General features: G+C 41.9%; 1 protein-coding gene across 2 annotated transcripts in view; it reads left to right on the top strand.

Annotated features, from left to right (window-relative positions):
- Positions 1–10,987, top strand: part of csmd2 (CUB and Sushi multiple domains 2) — a 225,303-nt gene extending 214,316 nt beyond the window's left edge. The window contains exons 64-72 of one of the 2 annotated variants that reach the window (XM_070983997.1): positions 1,055–1,166; positions 1,449–1,628; positions 3,029–3,094; positions 3,282–3,443; positions 4,791–4,903; positions 5,526–5,613; positions 7,985–8,117; positions 8,901–9,078; positions 9,599–10,987. In XM_070983997.1, coding sequence (XP_070840098.1) covers positions 1,055–1,166; positions 1,449–1,628; positions 3,029–3,094; positions 3,282–3,443; positions 4,791–4,903; positions 5,526–5,613; positions 7,985–8,117; positions 8,901–9,060 — 1,014 coding nt within the window. In that variant the 3' untranslated portion in view covers positions 9,061–9,078; positions 9,599–10,987. Of the gene's footprint in view, positions 1–1,054; positions 1,167–1,448; positions 1,629–3,028; positions 3,095–3,281; positions 3,444–4,790; positions 4,904–5,525; positions 5,614–7,984; positions 8,118–8,900; positions 9,079–9,594 lie in introns of both variants that reach the window. The other variant, XM_070983996.1, reaches the window with a different exon arrangement.
- Positions 10,988–19,166: the final 8,179 nt, after the last annotated feature.

The raw sequence follows: 19,166 nt of genomic DNA, 5'->3' as shown, positions 1-19,166 counted from the left end.
GAAAAAAGGAAGCCTGAAAGGTTGATTTTAGCCTGTTCTGTCATGTGGGTTTTCTTCCTTTTTCACTGGACCATACATTTTAGCCACAATGTGGACTGCAAGGTTACGTCAACGACTGCACAGTGCTTCTCAGCTCAGAGCCATCTCTCCTCTGATACCATAAAGCATGTTGATAATGTTGAAACGGGGCTCTTTGTGCGTCTTCTTGGAGTATGCAGCTGAATCTGGTGCTTCTCAGTTCAAGGACAGCAAACTCCTGAGGGAAACAGAAGGACTGCTTCACAATGATTAATTTGCAAACCGGTTTGCACAATTAAAGGCTGGAAATCAATCAGTGTGCTCCAGTCCCTTTTCCCCCTTGCACGTTCAGAATTTGTTCTTCCTCTGAGCTTATTTGTGCAGTTATTTACTATACACAAGTTAATGGGGGCAGTGTATATAAAGTGTATTGTTACAGTGCAGAAGACAGATGAAACGGATACAATAATGTAAGGATGAAGGTCCTTTCTCAAAAAGGATCCATTTCGCGATGGGCAAGAAGTCAAAATGATTATTTTCATTATTGATTAATGTGCTTATTGTTTTTTAAAGTTGATCTTTTAGTGTATGAAATGCCAAAAACAGAAGAAAAAAAAGCTAATCCTGTCATTTGAGAAGCTCGAACCAGACAATGTTTTCACTGGTGTTTGCTTGAAAACAGAAACTATAAACAGATTATGTGAGAAGTTGCAGATTATTTTTCTGTCCTTCCACTACGTGATTCATTGATAAATTGTTTAAGCTCCACGCAGAGGTTGCCATCTGCTGCGTTGTCCTGCAACTTAATGATAATACAGTAACAGCAAACAGAGTGAAAATGAAAGTTAATGTGTGTTTTTCTCTTTTGAATCAACGCTAATCATCTTTTCAGACCAACAGAGCCAAGAACAAATGATGTAACAAGTTTTTTATATGAAACTGTTACTTCTATGTGCAAAATCTGCTTGCTTTCATGTACGACATGTATGCTGCTTGTCCAGTCCATGTCCTCACGTGCTCGTGTGTCCTGTTACAGATCAGCAGCACTGTGTTCTTCAGCTGTAGAAAGGGCTACTTACTGCAGGGGTCCATTTCTCGCACTTGTTTGCCCAACCTCACTTGGAGTGGTTTTCAGCCTGAGTGCATTGGTAAGTACTCAGCCGCCTGTATTGAAAAACACATGCATAGTTAAGTGGAAAACATAACCTTGAGGAAAAGTTTACATCACTAAAAACCTGTCACCTACACATCCCATACACTCTTCCATGACCCTTCTTTTTCACTTTTTCTCTCCCACCATGTTTTTTGTCTTTCATATCTGTTGCTGCTCTGATCCTTTTCCCTGCACATATCCTCATCCCCACTTTAACCCATTTCTCTAAAATCCCACTCTCCTCTTCTTCTTTGGTCTCTTTAATCCTTTTCTCCAGCCCACCACTGCAGCCAGCCGGAGCTGCCAGCCCAGTCTGATGTGCGAGCCATTGAACTGCCATCCCTTGGCTACACGCTCATCTATACATGTCAGCCGGGCTTCTACTTGGCTGGAGGATCAGAGCACCGGACCTGCAGGTCCGATGGGAGCTGGACAGGGAAACCACCTCTCTGTGCAGGTATAAAAATGGATACATTACATCCATAAGCGACCATGGAGAAATACTTGGCATTACATGTGCAACGGCATGGACACACATGCACCCTTCTTTGTATTGCTGCTGCAGTGGCACACCAAATTTCATGAGACTGTGAATGTGTGCACGTGACCACTCCTTTTCCCAGGAAAACACACAGATGTATTAAATAATTATAACACTGCACATGATATTTACACTATGCAGTTTCCATTAGCAGCCTGCATTGAAAGCACTGGGGTCAGTACCGGTTTGGGATTCAGTGGTGACTCGGGTTAGGAGATTGGGCAAGTCTGCTAATGCTGATGAATAGCTCAGTTAACACTTGGTTATTCTCAGGCACATGCCAGGGTAGGATGGCCCATCCATCACACAGTTACACTGCATGGACACTGCAATCACACATACACAGACTCAAACACACACATATGCAGACACACAAGCGTTAAAACATTAACAAGGGTGCAAAACCTGATTAGGCCAATGCATCCCATTGATTGGGTTAGCAGAAGTACCTCTTATAAATGGCGAGGCAGTGTTAACAAGGTGTAGCAGACAAATAGACTGCCATTAAGACACCCCCAAGCATTGGCCCAAATACATATAGGAAAAAAATAGAGTCATCAACACACAATTATCTAGGATAGACGAATGCTAATGGGTTAAAGAGCAAGATGTACTAGAGAGGGATATCCATGTGATGGATTCCATGCCAAGCCGTTGGTGAAATATAGAGGGTGTTGGGTATTTTTAAGACCATGCCATTAAGAGTGAAGGAAAGAAAGAGAACTGGCCTTAGCACATAGAGGATATTAACAGCGCCTGTGGGCGCAGTGATGGAGGGGCAGCTCAAAAGACTGGCAGCTAATAAAGTACAAGGCTGTGGGAGTGTGTGTGCATGTGTGTTTGTTTGTGTCTGTATACATTTATCCGAGGTGATGTTTGTGCTCATAAACTACCATCAGTATACCTGTCTTTGTTTGTAGCCGCGTGTAAAGCCCTCCTTGCTCTGTTTGTCTGTGTGGGTGTATGTTTACTACTGTGGTGTAGTCCTGCGGCCCTGTGTGAGCAGTAAGGCATTATTAAAGTGCTTCCCCTGAAGCAGCCAAACTGTGTCTCTGACTTAGCCGTAGCCCCCACAGGGACAACCTGGCTGCTCTTCGACGTTTGAGTCAAGTCCTGTCGCACGCAGCCATCACTCTGGCCACCACAGGAGCTGTTAGTCATGGAGATAGACAGGAAGTGCTGATGGTGACATCCTCCTACTGCAATTACCTTAGAGCTGTTGTGTTTAAAGAGAAAATTGGATCTTTTATTTCCGCTTGCTGAGGAATGCAATGTATTTGTTAAGAGGATAAACATGTAAATTGTTTTTTCTTCAGCTGATAATCGCCCAAGCGGTAACAGCCCAGTGGGGACAGTGCAAGAGCCACCCTCCAAATTGCCAGGTGAGACACGTCCTTCATAGGATATTTGTTTTAGATATTAGTTTCTCCTGTCTGTGCTGCTCAGTGGAAATCTGAAGATGTTATATTTGTATAGTGGATAAGGACCTTAGCTTGGAAGTGTGAAGTCACCTGGCACATGGCACTGTTTGGTTAACAAAACCATGTCTCCACCCTTTGTCTCTTTCAGTCCCTGGTGGTGTATTTGCTAAGAACTCTCTCTGGAGGGGTTCCTATGAGTACCTGGGCAAGAAGCAACCAGCTATGCTCAGCATCACAGCCTTTGAACCCTTCAGCAACCGCGTTAACGGGACACTCATAGACCACAGCGGAGTGGAACTCAAATTGGCCGGTTGGTGCACCAACACCAGAAGTCACAGTCAAGAACTCACACATGCACACACACACACACACACACACACACACACACACACACACACACACACACACACACACACCCTGTGTGACCATATTCTCATTTCAGAGACCCGTTGCTTTGGTGGTTTTATCCAAACCGACAATTGCCAGATGAATTCAAATGAGGACTAGGAGCAAGAATCCTGTGTGGTCGCTGCATGGAGTAGATCATTGCTGCTGGTACAGAACAGCAGACATTTAATTATTTTCCCCGTGGTATAATTGCCATGCAGCTGTGGTCATTAAGACACAAAGTTGCATGAGTAACGTCTTGGACACTTCACTCCTCTGTACCTGGCCGCTATCAATCATCATCACAGTGTAGGTAGAATTAGTTTCTACGGCTACAAATTGCCACACTCTCCACTGAATGTCGCTGAATCAGACTTGTAGATTATTGTTGTGTTCGCACAATATACTAATTACATTGCAGTATTGCAAAATCGTTCAGGATGAATCTTCATATCAACTTAAACAAAATACCACAACACTCTCAGACAAACAGTCCTGCTTTTTTGCTTGGCACTCATAACCTGGTATATTATTGTGTGTCCTAAAGGGTAAGTCTCTTGATGTTTTGTAGTTGTCTAATTGTCAACAAATGCCACGAAAAGGCCAAAACGAGCAAGGAATGGATCCTAATGTGTTCACACCTGTAGTTTGCCTTCCTCCCAGCTGGATTAATACAGAGAGTGTAACGCTGTGTCATTAAAATTTTAGCCAGTGTAGGGTTTACATGTGCTTTATTACAAATCATACAAGAGATATGAATATGGTGAATGAGATACATTTATTGTTTATTTAGTCGTGACTTGGCATCCCCATCATCTTTTCACTTGTGGCCTCACAAAGCAAAAAGAAATAGGTTTGTGATTAAAGTCTTGATTTGTCCTCTGTGGTAGTCCCAACAGCGAAGTGCCACTGAAGTTAACAAGCGTGAGGAGATGCAATGTTTGCTCAAAGATTTGCAATTAAACTAAACTAATAAATGAACACGATCTTGAGGTTCCAGGTTTGTGCTGGAATTTCTATGCTTATATTGTGGCGAAAGTTATACTTGTATTTGAGCTGCAGTCGAGACTGCAGTGAGACTTTCTGTCAACAAAGACGAGCCGCTAGACAGGCGAGGGAAGGAGAAGCCACGATTGGAGGATGAATCAGAATTTGCTTTTAAATTCCTTGTGTATAAGTGTCTCATATCCATATCACATAATCCTTTTCAGTTGAACCAAGTGTGGATGTTGCTCCAAAATAACTGTAAACCCTTTGTTTTTCCTCGTAGGCACATATAAGAGGGAGGAAGCTCAGCTGCTGCTACAGGTCCACCAGATCAGAGGCCCTGTGGAGATCTTTGTCAATAAGTTCAAGATAGACAACTGGGCCCTCGACGGACATGTAAGTGCAAGACCTGGGTCAGGTTCAATACCTGCACCACACTCACTCACACACACAAACCCGCACCCCTTTATTGTGAAATATGCAAGAGCACACATACACAGTAACCTTGTCACTCTGGGGAAATGTAGGGCCCACCAAGAGTTCTCTCTTTAATTAAAATGTCAGTTAAATCATTGCCTGGTAATCAGGACTCGACAGACCCCCTTCTACTCCTCTCTCCTGCATTATCCACCAACCCCAGGCACCTCAACTGCACACACACAGTCTCGAGATATAATTATAAAAAACAGGTCACAGTATATGTGCATGTGGCCCCATGTGCGTGTATCACAAGCCTCACAGCACATACGAGGGTTTGCATACTAGCGTGTTGTGCAAACTGCCTCTCGCTCAACATGCTTGCACGTGTGCGCGGCGTGGCTGAGTGTGTTTATGTTTGCGCTCTTGAGCAGAAAAACGTCTTATTAAATGTCAGCTATAAGAGCGCCTCTCAGCTCCTTTGACATGATATTTCATTTTCTGCGTGCACCAGCTGCTGACACTTTGATGATACGCTCCTTTGTAAAGCCTGGATGTGACACATAAAGTGTCTGTCTTCCATTGCTCTCTCTCTCTCTAGGTGTCCTACATCTCTTCATCCAACTCCTTTGTGTACCAGGGATTTGTCAGAGGAAAAGGCTTTGGCCAATTTGGTCTCCAGAGACTGGGTGAGTGAGCTGACCACTTGGTTATAGATTCCACAGTGAGCCAGCAGCTCTCTGGGGGGAAGACTGAATGTATGTGTGTTCCCTGTCTGGATTTCTATCACTTAAATTATCTGAAGTATTTTTAAGCTGCTTTCACAGCATGAAATGTGCTGTGTTGGATTTATCACTTGCTCACTTTTACAAATGTGAAAACACTTTTGGAGAACGTGGCTGTGAATCCAGCATAAAGAGGCGAAGACATTTCACAAACACGATTTATTGTCAGAAAATTACAGCCGCACGCACGCACACGCTGCATTCACACACAGCATAACACAGACAGACAAAATCTTTCCTTCGGGAGTTTGTGGGTAATGTGTTGATGCCTGTGGAGTTTTTGCCATATCAAGTCACCCCACATATCACAGTTTTGATACAGTGAAGATCTTCCATTCTTTGCTGCACGTCGCTCTTTGGGTCCTTCAGCGGTGCTGTCATAGGTATAGAATGATTTTTTCAAAAGGCTGCAGCTACCCATGTATTCTGCTTCATGTCTGTGACCTAGAAATCTCAGCCATGTGATCCCCCCTCGCTATGATTTCTGCAATTTGTATACAGTAAATCCGTACATCCTGCCTCCGTGGATCTGAACGGCTGCCGCAGTCAAGCAGTTGTGTGTGTCTGTGTGTGTGTGAGAGAGAGGGAGATATTTTTTCTCTCCATTTCCTCTGTGGTTCGATGCATCTGCTACTGCAAACGCTCCCCTCTCTTCTGTGTGAACTAAATAAAGCACGCGTGGAGGAGAAATGTACAGTATGTAATGTTCTGTCTACCTATGTTGATGTCCGTTGGAATTTGAGAAAACACATGGAAAAAGACGGGGATTTGCTGTTCTTCATGTTACATTTTTGCCAGTTCACAACACTGGTTTACTACTGCCACCCACTGTTACAATGCAGGTAGAAAGGATGAGAATGTGTGAACGCATGTTAATTCATCTATGTAAAACGTTAGCTGGAAATCTGAAAAAAATGCTATCATGTGCATCATGATCAATGTCAGGTTTTTCTGTGGAACTACGTGTTCTCCCAGAAGAAAACTCTTCATCAGCCACCAGTGCTGGTTCATTAAAAAATCTCTTTTTCATGTAGCCTTGACAGCCTCAACCTCTCACTAAGTCTCTGTGGCACACTGTGTTCACTTTGGGATGTTATACATGAAGGAAACTGGGAAAAACTGCTATGTTTGTGTGAAAAAGTGAAGCTAAAATCCTCCACATTCAGATCTTTTATTCCATATGTGACACAGATCTTATCTAATCCATGTACACGGTTATGCAGATAAAGCTAGTGCTGCTGCTTTTGCCGATTTCTTCTTGCTAGGGCTCGTGAGGGTGACAGATTTCACGGGACTTTTTAAAAAGCAAAGCTCAGAATGGAGTGGCTTCTGTATTGGCTGAAGGACAGACTGAAGCGCAGGTCCAAAAACACATCAGATATGAGCAGGAATTTGGAATTGTCCAGTTTAGAATTGGTATTAATGCAGATTAAGCGTGTGTATGCCCAGTGCAAATTGTGTGAACATAGCGAAAGTGGATGTGAAAATCTGCTGTAATGAGAGACGTGCTTGAACAGCAGGTGCAGAGCCCCCTCCCCCCACCAGCACCACCCCGCCAGAGCAAACAGCTCTTTATTAATACAGAGGACTGGGGCTGGTGCCAGCACATTCATGTGTATGTGTGTTTAAGTGCGTTTGAGAAAAACGGATGTGAGTCTGGACGTCTTGTAAACTATCCTTCCCCAATTTGTCGAGGTGTTCATGTTTTGTTTTCACTCGGCGGTGGCGTTAAACTGCAAGTGCAGTTTTGCCTTCACAAGTGTGTTTGTGCATCCGTTTGTGTGCTTGCGCTCGTGCAGTGGGGGGTTGATTGGCAAACACCACAGAACCCACTAATTGAATCCTTTCTTGTTTGTCACTCGTCCTTTATTGGCGCTTTTTTGGCATTCTGCAGCAAACAGGTGGGCTGTCACTCCTCCACTGTTGCTGTTGCAGACACACACCTCCATAAATTACAGAGTGAATCTGAAATGACTTAATAGCCGTCGGCCTTTGATGTCAGTAATTAAGAGTCATTGTTAGGATAATGGAATTTGACGTTCTCAGGGGGGCAAATGAAAAGACAGCATTGCAATAAACTTAAAAAGTCACTTTTGTCTGTTATGTATAAATGGAGCCTTCCTGTCGGCCCTGTTCAGCCGTTATAGTTCCTTTTATTTCACTGTTCTCCTGTTTATTTCCCTTAAACCTTTATCACTATAATGTCTGCTGAAGTCATACTGCACTGAAGTGGTGCCAAAGCAAGGGCTCAGTGTCTTATTTCTTTTTCCTCCAGAGAGTTTAGATCCCAGCAGAGACAACCCAGGCTACAACTTTGCGTCCAACAGCAGCTCAGTGGCGGCAGCCATCCTAGTGCCTTTTATAGCTATGATCATTGCAGGCTTCGCTCTGTACCTCTACAAACACAGGTAAGGTTCACGCCATTGGTATAACTCACAGTACAAATCAAATGCAAGCATCATTCTAATATTAAGTGTGCCTCCATTTGGAAGCAGTGTTAGTCACGGTTTGATTTGCCTCTGTAAAGTTAGCTGTTTTCAGATACGAGTCTTGCTTGATGTTTCTTGAAAGATGAATTTGCATTCACCCTCCAAAATACATTAACTTGATATGGATTTTTCCAATCCGCTAAGGCACATGCTGACCTCAAAATGAGAAAATCATCATCTGTGATACAGAGAGAAAAAGCCCCTCCCCGACTAGAAAACTAATTGGTTTATAACAGTGAGACACAGTGAAGGAGTCAGCTGCTCGATACAGAGAGTGACTGAGTGAGTGATGAGGAATAAGTGAGCGAGTGAGCGACCTCCATTTGCACATCACAGTGCTGATGTGACAATTAAAAAAGATGCTGTGCTACAAATCAGTGTAGCCTAATCCATATGGAAACAGTTAGTCAATTTATCAGTTAGTCAATTGATTTTTTGATTGATTGAAAATTCTTTGGCAAAACATTAGTAGCAGATTAATTGTTTCATTCAAAAATACCAAACGTTTGCTGGTTCCAGCTTCTCATATGGGATTATATGCTCATGCTTTTGCTGTTTTATATAATTTTAAGTGTAATATTTTTTATTTTTGTACTGTTGGTCAGACAGATCTAAATATATTACAAGATCTTGCCTTGTGTTCAATATGTTCAGATATTTTATAGAAAATTATTACTATTATATTGATTTATTTCATTTCAGAAGAAGACCCAAAGTCCCCTTCAATGGTTACGTGGGCCACGAGAACACTAACGGACGAGCCACATTCGAGAACCCGATGTACGACCGCAACATCCAGCCCACTGACATCATGGCCAATGAGACAGAGTTCACAGTCAGCACAGTGTGCACAGCTGTATAGCAACCGCTTCCTCCAGAGGTAAGAATCCGAAAGTAGGCCCTCTCTGAAAGAAGATGAAGTTATCAGCTCACGGCTAGCTTGAGCTAATCACACATCCAAGGCACCAAAACTGCTGAAGCAACAAGACACAGATTCTCAGCATCCAGCTCCAAACTAAACCTTTTACGCCGTCCCTCTAGAATTTTCTGAGGATAGAAAAATCTGTGATTGGATTTTTTTTTCTGCTGCGCTTCCTTTGATCTGTATCTCTCATATTAATGAATTTCCTGGTTTGTTTATACTTTATTGAAAAAGATAGAATGTGTATATTTTATTCGAACACTGATAAGAATATTACATAAATGCATTTATGTTCTCTTTTCTCTGTGACTTCCCTCATCTTTCATTCTTTCATTATTGCTTACCCTCCCTTTGTTTGTTCCCCTTTAATCTTCTTTCTTTTGCCTTTCTAAATCCTCTTTTCCTTGTCCTTCTCTCGTCCTTCACCCTACACACTCATCACCTCTTACACCCACACATTCATCCTTTATTCAGTTAGAGGACAAGAGGTGCACCACATCTTCGCCTTCCTGCCAACAGAGGACATCTATACTTCCTTGAGCAGAGGGCAAGACAAAGATTATTTTATCCGCTGAAATACATTCAAGAAAAATCTCCAGGGGCAACGGCTCTCACCCGCAGGAGAGGAGAAAAAAAAAAAAAGAAAAAAGAAACCATGTGAAGACAACAACGACTGTAACAAACGCCAACAACAAAATGCTTTTTGTAACTTTACATGGTTTCTTGATCATTTTCCCATATTTCGAGGAAACGCTTCCACCTGACACTGCAGGTCGAGTGATGCTGAGAGCAAAGCTGTGATGACTTTTCTCATCGCCCTCCGCCTAAACCCAAAGGGAATTCTCAACTTTAAGGTCAACTTTGAGTCAAGAAAATTGACCTGTAGCTAACGGAGAGCTCTGTGAAGTGAACTGTGTGGTGGACAGCCCCGCGTTGGCCTGCGTGAGTCAGAGAGAGAGGCGGTCTGGACTGTTTCGATTCACTCTTCTCTCTGTTTTTCATTTGCTTTTTTTTCTCTCTCCCTCTCCCTCTATCTCTCTCTCTATCTTTTTATACGCTGCTTGCTTTCTGTGATGAGTAATTGGGAACTCTGTTTTTCCCCAACCGTCTGCTCCTGAGACTGTTGAAAGGTTTCATCGGAGGCCCTGAGTCTCTGGCTGGGGATGAATTAAAAATTCAGTGAGTTTTGAGGCCCATGTTGGACACACATTCTATCATTACTTTTTGAGCATGTTGCAGGCTTTTTTTTTTTCTTTCTTCCTTCCTTCCTTTTTTTTTTTTTAAAGCAGGGATGAATTCCTGCTTGCTGAGGCAGCTGTGTCCAGAGCCGGGGTTAAAAGGAAGCTAGGGCTGCTGAAAAAAGCACTTAGTGAGGGTGTAGAGAGAATTTCTGTGTATCTGTGAGTGAGAGAGGCAGTGTGCATGTGTGTGGCGGTTGCATCTGCAGTCTACCCAAAATATCTCCTGTCTGTTTAGGCCCACGTGACAGCTAATTTGCAAGCATTTCTCCATGTTTGTTCTATTTTATGTGTAAGAAACTGCGAGGATCGGGATGCTCTGGACACCGGTGAAACAAAACAAACACTGACAACATATAGATCCACTGAGAAAACTACAACTGAGGGCAGCATCTAGTTCCAACTTCCATCTTTGTTTTTAGTGATTCAGGTGGAGTCACTTTGCATTTTTTGTCTGAGAGAGGCTGAAAAGAAAGCGTGGATATACAGATCCACCTCTCTAAGCGATGCACCTGAATAGAAATGTTTGAGCAGAGGCAGTACTCCCAGATTTGCTCCACATAAGCATCAGTTACGACCTTCCTGCCACCGTCGCTCTTAGTGTCGAGGCAGGGGTGGCAACTGCGATGCACCTTTGGACCACATCTCCATTTTTTTCTCCTTCATTTCCACCAATGAAAAGCAGCTGTGGCATTAAGTTACACGGCAACAAGTGTGGAAAAGACTGCAAGTCTGATGTCAGATTCTCTGCTTTTGACTTTCCTGGTAATCCCGGATCCACCTTCACATGCTCCTGCAGCTTTAAGGTGGTACGTATTGTATTTTCCCTGAGATCAAGATGCAGTATGAGCTCCCAAGACTTGGCCTTAGGAAAACAAAGATCAAAGTGTGGTCATGTTTGAACTCCCTCAAAATGTTCAACTGAAGGCGTTTCAGTCTGAAGAATGGATGAGTCAGTGATCTGCTCCCCCGGATTACATTCAGGTCTTTTCCTCCAAGTTAACTCCTGACAGCTCCATCCTTTTGAAAAGGAGCAGTGTTGCTTTGTGTTGTCTTCCTTTGTCGTGAAAAACTTCGCAGAAGGCTTCCTCGGAGCCGTGACAGCAGGGGAGGTGCGGGCATACTGATTACTCCCATGCATTAAATTGGAAATGATAAATAAGATACAGAAAAGACGTGTTTATGCCTCTAATGCTAATCCTCCTCAAATCTGCGCCAGCTGAGGAGTGATATACAGAAGGTATTGCTTTGAAAGTTTGACACAGAGGGAACTATCATCAGAGATGACAGCAGGACCCCCCCTTGGTTCGTGGCGTGCCTGAGGAGAAGAGAGAATTCCAAACATTAATGCTTTTGTGACCCTTAACATGTGTGTGTAAAACATATGTGAGCGGCGGAGCCGAGGGACGGATTTCAAACACCCTGCTATTTACCACTTACCATCCCCATACCTGTGTGTCCCGTGGATGATGAGTGGGGTGAATAGTGCTCAAATTTTCACTGCTGCAAATTGAGCCATTACATGCAATTTGCTTTAATTTAGCCTTGCTTCACCATCGAACCCGTGTTGGATCCTGAATTCATCTCGCCATTATCACTGACGGGACAGATCCTCAATTATGTAACATTTGACTCCAGAAAACAGCAGTCAAAAACATCCATACTTCTTTGATTCACCGTGTGCGCTCTGGCATCCTTCTTTTTAGTCTGAGAAATAAGGAGGAAAATATGACTTGCGTGGATTTGTTTCTGGTAACAGCATATACGTTATATATATATAAAGGCAGCAAAGTGGCTCTCACAGCCGAAGTCAACCTCCATACAGCAGGTTTTTTTAATGAAGTCTTTAAAATCACCTACAGTACATAATTTCCCTCAGAAATCTCAGCCTTTGAAACCAATCACTGTATTGTTCCTTCAATCAGTTTCGCTGTGGGTCAGTAATTGCTTTTACAATTTTATTACTTTTAAAGCTCTCGCTTATCTAGACAGTACAGATAGAATATTGCCCCTCGCCTGCTCTGGTCGTGAATTGATGGAAAGGGAAACGATTGAATTACTCTGGAGATTTCACGGGGAGAGGAGCAGTTGCACTCCCATTATCTTGGAGACACTGGTACTCAGTTCTCATAGTTTTGTGCGCCTGTTGCATTGTGCATTTCATTTATTTTTATTCTGAAAATTGCTCCAGATATTCCATCCGAGTCGACAGCTTCATTACATTCCAGTGAGGTTCCGTTAAGGCCACTTTGAAGTGGCCTTTCCCCTCCATTCATTCCTCCCATGGCAACGTTTAACAGACATTACAATATGTTATTAAGATGCGTTGAGCATTAAACAAACAAATGTGATTAACAAGTGAGTTAGGACATAATGCCCCGACTCCCTAGATGAAAACGATTCTGTTTGACTAGATTTAGACTGTAGATTCGGACAAACATGATAAAGAAGCATAAGCTCACACAACCATGATTGTTTTTACACACAAGGGCTCAGTCTCAAGAAATTCAGAAATGGTTTTAAAGGGCCAGACACATACCTTTTCCATGTTTTTTTAACCTCCTCCAGTCTCCAATAAGCACTTTACGTTCATTATAGTGCCTTGGTACAACCCCATGATGTGATGAACCAGCTTGTATGGCTCTATGTTTGTGTTCAGGACAGCAAACCTCATCATTTCTTGACTAAGATTGGGAGGGAATTATGTTTTTTTTGTGTGTGTCAGATATGAAATTAGAGGTCTTTCTGGTTTTCAGTCAGCCTGTGTGACCCAAACACAAAGACACACACCTGCTGAAGAAACTGGGAGCCCTTTGCATCTTTGTTTTTTGATGCAAGAAGACAAAAAAAACTGAGCTCATTAGGATCATGTCAGAGAAACATTCATTTTTATGCCCCTCCTAAATGAGCCGTGAACTCATTAGTACTGTATTTGGGTGTGCGAGGATTCGTGGATGTTACGTGCCCTGTCTGCATGTTTGACTGTGTTGTGTGTGTTTTTGAGAGTTTAAAACATTAAACCTTTTCAACCAAAGAAAGATATCCACATTCAACCAAACTAGACTTAAGCAAAATGAAGATAAACAGATTAGATCAGTTCTCAATGTTGCTTCATTTAGTTCCACTAGTTAGGAAAGTTTTTAATGGGGAGCAATTTTCAAAAATTCATGCTGGTAATTCTGCAGAAATGGGAGTTTTCACTTAATAGGCTCTACATCTATAGAAATATTTTCTTTTTAAGCGATCTGGGTTAGTCCAGAAAGTTCTCAAAGAAAGTGCAGTACAATTCTCTGAAAATGAAGATCAGTGAGTTCTGGATGGAGCCGTATTATAAGAGTCTGAAGAGAGTCTTTCTTGATAGCAGCTGGCTACTTCCTGGTTCTCTTTGCATATTTTAAGACAGAAACTCTGCTCATCCCAGTTTCATTTCCGTTATCAGGCAGACACAGCTCTGAGTCCTCTCCTGCTCACCATCTCTTCTATAACGAAGCACACCACAGCTATGTTCTTTGAGTTCCCATTGAGTTCACTGAATTTTCACGCAGTCGGAGACTAGACCAAAAGCTTCCTGATTTCTTTCTGCAGCTAGAGCTCTCACTCTTCAGCACAGGCCGCTGGTACATGTGTCGAAAAACCAAGCGATCCATCAGTCATGCTGCGTGACGTACTCTGCGTCAGCCATCATTTGTAATCTCCCGTCCTTCATTGTCACCGCGTATTGGCGGCTACGACAAAGCCACACTCGCTGCTGTGTCTTTCAGGCCCATCCCATACAATTTGCCTTCACTATTCAGCCCATTTCAGTGTGTCTGCTGGACTCAAGCATGGGGGAGAGGGAAAAGGAGACGTATTCTGCAAAGCTTTGGAGCTTAGATGGATTTTATTTTGTAAATGCAGATAAGAATGGACTGTTAGTTCCATGATTTGGGATCAGATCGGTGGAGTCGTTACTGGAAAAACTACTGAATGTATTTAATTTCACTGAGTGCATCAGACTTTATCTATCTATACTGTGTTCAATATCTGTAATCCCACAACTGCTCCTCTGTGTGTCTGCAGTAATGAAAACGTGTTGCCAAAATGTGTCATTCTTAGGATAAAAACAGAATGTCCGATTAATCTAGAGTATACTATAGCAAAATATTTACAGAGAGCTGCTTTTTATTACCACAGACTTTATAGTCCTGTATGTTTGTCATGGCAGCAAAGTTATTACAAGGTCCCATGTTTTCTTTTATTTTTTCATTTTTTTTTAAACCTCTTCCAAACATTACTTCATACCAGCCCGGTAGATCTCTCGACTAAAAGTCGCCTCAGCGCGATTGACGCGGCCCTCGAACGCCTCAACAAAACAACAGAACAGTCAAAGACAAAGATTCAGAGTCGCTGTCTTGCTGTACACCAAAAGGGTTACCTGTAAAGAAATGGACAAACGTGGACGTGAGCAGACTGAGTGTAACTACAGAGAGTGACTATAGAGGGGAAGTGTTAACGAATAAAAAACTTTTTTTGTACAGAGATATATTTTTATGAAAATACATTTGTAATATAAAAAGAAAAAATGGATTGACATATATGTAAATGTTTTTCTTTTTCATTATTGTAGTACAAATGCTAGTGGGGAGTATATGAAAAATCTCTATATATAAATATATATATATATATATAAATATATACAAAGAAAAATAGAAACAAGGCTTTTTGTATATGTAAAAAAGATTGTACATAAAAGTTTACATACATACTGTACATATGTAAGACCCACCATGGCTTGTCTGCAATATATAAAATGTATTTTATCCGTCTGTATATGATGCTTTGCATTGTGTCTAAGCTTATTCTACTTTCTTGAACTTGAAACTTATTTTGAAGGTTTTGGAATAAAATATAAAACCTACTTTCTGCCGGGGTTTTTATTGACTGCACGCATTTGTTGCCTCATGTCTGGACCCCAGTAGCAAATCATGCACAAGCCTCTGGGGATAATAAGCAGTGTCATTGTATATAACCGGTGTTCCCGGTGCAGCTTTTCATATCTTTGCCGAGATATCTGCTTCCACTTGTTATTCTGGATTTCTTCATACAGCGAACAAACAGAATATCCTCAGTGGAAGTGTATGTTTGTACGTGTTTGAGTCCACATCAGATGCTCTCTCTGCACATTGACTTCACCTGCACATGTGCAGTCCAGTGATGTCCCACCTGCACTGTTGCATGAGTGTTTGCCTGTTGATTGATCTCTGGCACAAGTAAAACAAAAAGATGCGTGTCACACATTCATGTTGACGTGAATAACCGTTTTAAATGTTTAATGGCTTACAGTGACACAGTTCCTCCAGGAGACCGTTACAACAATTTCCTAGTAACAACTGGTGATTTAGTAAATCAGGTTTGCATTATTAAAAGAAATGTTTTTTAGCCAGTAATCTAACGAAAAGCAATTAACTATGGAAACAGGAAGTCGCCGTAGCATCACAAGCTGTCGCAGAACACAGAACACAGAATGCTGTTAATCTGTTAAATTTTTCCCATTTGACATTGTTCTAAAACATTTGGATCACATGTCAGCTCAGACAGGCTTTCACTGAGTGTAGATGATTAAAGTGATGATGTGTGCGGATGCCGGCTCACTGCCACATCATTTCATCGTTTCCTGGGACACTTGGAAAGAATCAAGTCATCAAAACTTAACAACTAATCAATACCTTCTAGATTGTGTTTTCCAGATTCAATTTAGCGTAAATCTTCACTGCGTAAACACTTAGCGTTATGTTATATGTTATGTAACAGCTGATGCAGTGAGATCCAATTATTTGCTCAATAACTTGAATGTAATATGACTGCAGGCAGCATCTTATTGGTGCAGAGAAAAAACAATCACATTCAGTACATGCCTGAAATATGTAATGGGAAGAGTAATGGAAGTAGTGGAAGTCTTAATTGGACTATATCACTTCAGTCTTGATTTAATTGAGCTAACCTGTTTAAAGTGTTGACGAAGCAGGTGCAGTAATCTGATACTGCCTCCAGAGGCAAAGCATGTGTAATGTGCACATTAACGGAGTGACTAACGAAACTACACGAAGGAACATCAAGCAGAAACAACAGTGAGAAGTCAGGATCAGTGGAGGAGTGGAACTGAGAACATTTACTCATCTACTTTACTTCAGTACAAATTAGAGGTCCTTGATTCACTTTATGGAACTTTCTACTTCTACTCCACAACAAAATAGTAAGTTACTGCATTTATTCCACAGCTTTAGTCACTTGATTTTTAACGAAATGCCTTTTTTCATGCAAAATCTCTTAAACTACCCAGCATTTTTACAAGTACACCTGAAACAGCAGTTGGTTAATCATCAGCTGATTTTCTCATTTGTTATTTGCATGCGGTTTCAGCATCGCACAGATTTTCTACTTTTCCTTGTACTTACTTTAATCATTGCATGTGTAGTTCTTTTGAGGTGTGGACTGTTGAGTGGACACTTTCAGCCAATTGTGGTGGACATCTCTCCTATTTTAAGAATTTCTACGAAGCAAATAATCGGTTAATGGCGAAAACAATCAGCAGATTAATCCATAATAGAAATAATCATTATTGCATTCTTGTGTAAAATGAGCTCCACCTTGACAAAATGCATGTGTAACAATAATCTAATGATATTATATTTAATAGTGTAACAGCCTCAGAGGATATGTTTCTGCATTGAGGACTTTAAATACTTCAATTTCTGTGCATTTTCTCCATTATACTTCCATACTTTTACTCCAGTGAGGGATCTGAATACTTCGCTCTACCCCCGGTTAATGTCAGACAACTAAATAATTGTAGTTTTTTTCCTTCTGCTTTCAGCGTGAGGGCCGACTCTACACGGTTGTGCTGTTGTAAATGTTTGAGCTACTTCAAATGTGTAGTTTTCAAAACACAGCAGGGGACAGAAGATGAGACTTTAAAAGCCCCAAATCTCAGCAGTTAACATACTAAATAATGCATTGTTGATCTCAACATTATCATCATAAAACAGTTTGGGCTTCTCTACATTTCATCATTTAGTGTATTGTATATTGTGACAGTATAGGCATAAACGCACGCCTCCAGGATTGCATTTAGTTCTCATTTTCACTGCAGCGAAGTTGATAATGGTAGAAAATGCCTTGCAGCCCCCTTTTTTTATTTCTGAAGTGCTAATAGCCTACTGAGAAAATGCCATAATCTTATCTTTAATACAGATGTGGAGACGCGAAACACTTTGTGAAGAGGTTGAAAAGAAGCTTAAATCACAAATCTCTTTTTATTTTTGTTCTTCTTCATCCTCTCTTACTATATACTAATAATCCCTCATACCATGTCAGGGCGTTTCTGGATGTATGGTACTTTTAATCACTTATATGATGTTAAGGAAATGGTGTGAAGTGTTCTTTCTGTGGTAATCTGTCAAAAAAACACCTTTAATTGAACTTCTCCGGCTGCAGTCGAGCGCTCCATATCGCACAAAATATTTGAACGACTGCTCCCGCTGGTTCAAATAAGTGAGTGTATGTGTGTGTGTGTGTGTGGCTGTGTTTCACCCAGGCATTGGCAAGGTTAGAGCCTTTTCTTGATTGATTAAATCAACAGCCATACACGGGTCATTAGTCACTCCTGTTCTCGACCAGGTTTCCCACGGTGATTAATCAAACCTTGTCAAGTCGCCCTGACCCGCAAGAGTGTTCCTCCACAGCAGCCAGTTAGCCCTCCGTCCTCAGGACTGGACTGTAAAAAATGTTCATGGCCCCAGTGTTTGTGTCCCAAGTCAATGCCGGAGTATTAACTTACCCGCTGCTCCACTTTATCACCAACTGACGATGCAGATCCAAAAGAAGCCATTGATTTCGTTTCCAGGCCGATAAATCATACATGCCGCCATCGCATGAACTCAAAGCGCTCTCTATGATTGCCTCTTCATCAGATTAAAATCTGATTCTGCTCAAATGCACTTTATATCTGCTTGAAGGTAGATTTGTAATATCTTACCTATGTAATATCAAGTGGAGTGCTGTGCTGAGACCCACTCCTGGGTGTTCTTAAGTGCCTTATAAGTTGCTTGCTCTGGCTCACGGACAGCTCTCTTCATTGCTTCTGCAAATCTCTGATCACTTCCTGTGTCACTGCTCTCATGAGTCGATGTGATGGCATGCTAATTCTCCCTGACTTCATTCTGAGTCACTCGCATTATACCAGCCAGCATGCGGGAGACGGTGTAACGTCAACATCAGTTTTAGTGCTTCTCTCTTGCTGTGCCACCCAAATGTCTCCCTCAGGCCTTTTAATATCAATGAGAGAAGTTCTGAGGAAAAAGGATGGAAGAGAAAAAGCTTTTCAGAGGTCTCGGGAGTTTCTTTGAGCGTGGAGATGCGAGACGACAATTACCTTTGTCACTTTTATGGCTGCGCCGAGTCTGACACATCACGCTGACAGCCGTACACTCTGCCACCGCCTCGCCTGAGACGACAGCGTCCTCCAATTACCCAGGTGTCCGGCAGCCATGTTCCCGTCGTCGCTTTTTTCTAATAAGGGGAGCTTATTACAGCGCTCTGAAAAACAAGACCGCACAATTAATTGCAAAGATCATTTGGGACGAAGCAAGTCCCCATCTCATGTGAACTATTTACTCGAATCCCTCTCAGAGAGGCTGTGTGTGGTTTTTGAGGAATAATAGATTGAGTCATTGCACCTTTAGGAGGCTGATAGAGCGTTTAAACACACAAATCTCCATGTTTTCTTCTTACAGCTGCTTTTGCACTGATAATCCCATACATATACTGTGG

The sequence above is a fragment of the Chaetodon trifascialis genome, chromosome 17 (assembly GCF_039877785.1).
Source record: "Chaetodon trifascialis isolate fChaTrf1 chromosome 17, fChaTrf1.hap1, whole genome shotgun sequence".
NCBI lineage: Eukaryota > Metazoa > Chordata > Actinopteri > Chaetodontiformes > Chaetodontidae > Chaetodon > Chaetodon trifascialis.
Note: the sequence above shows the minus strand (reverse complement) of the source record. Positions and strands in the feature narration are given on the sequence as shown.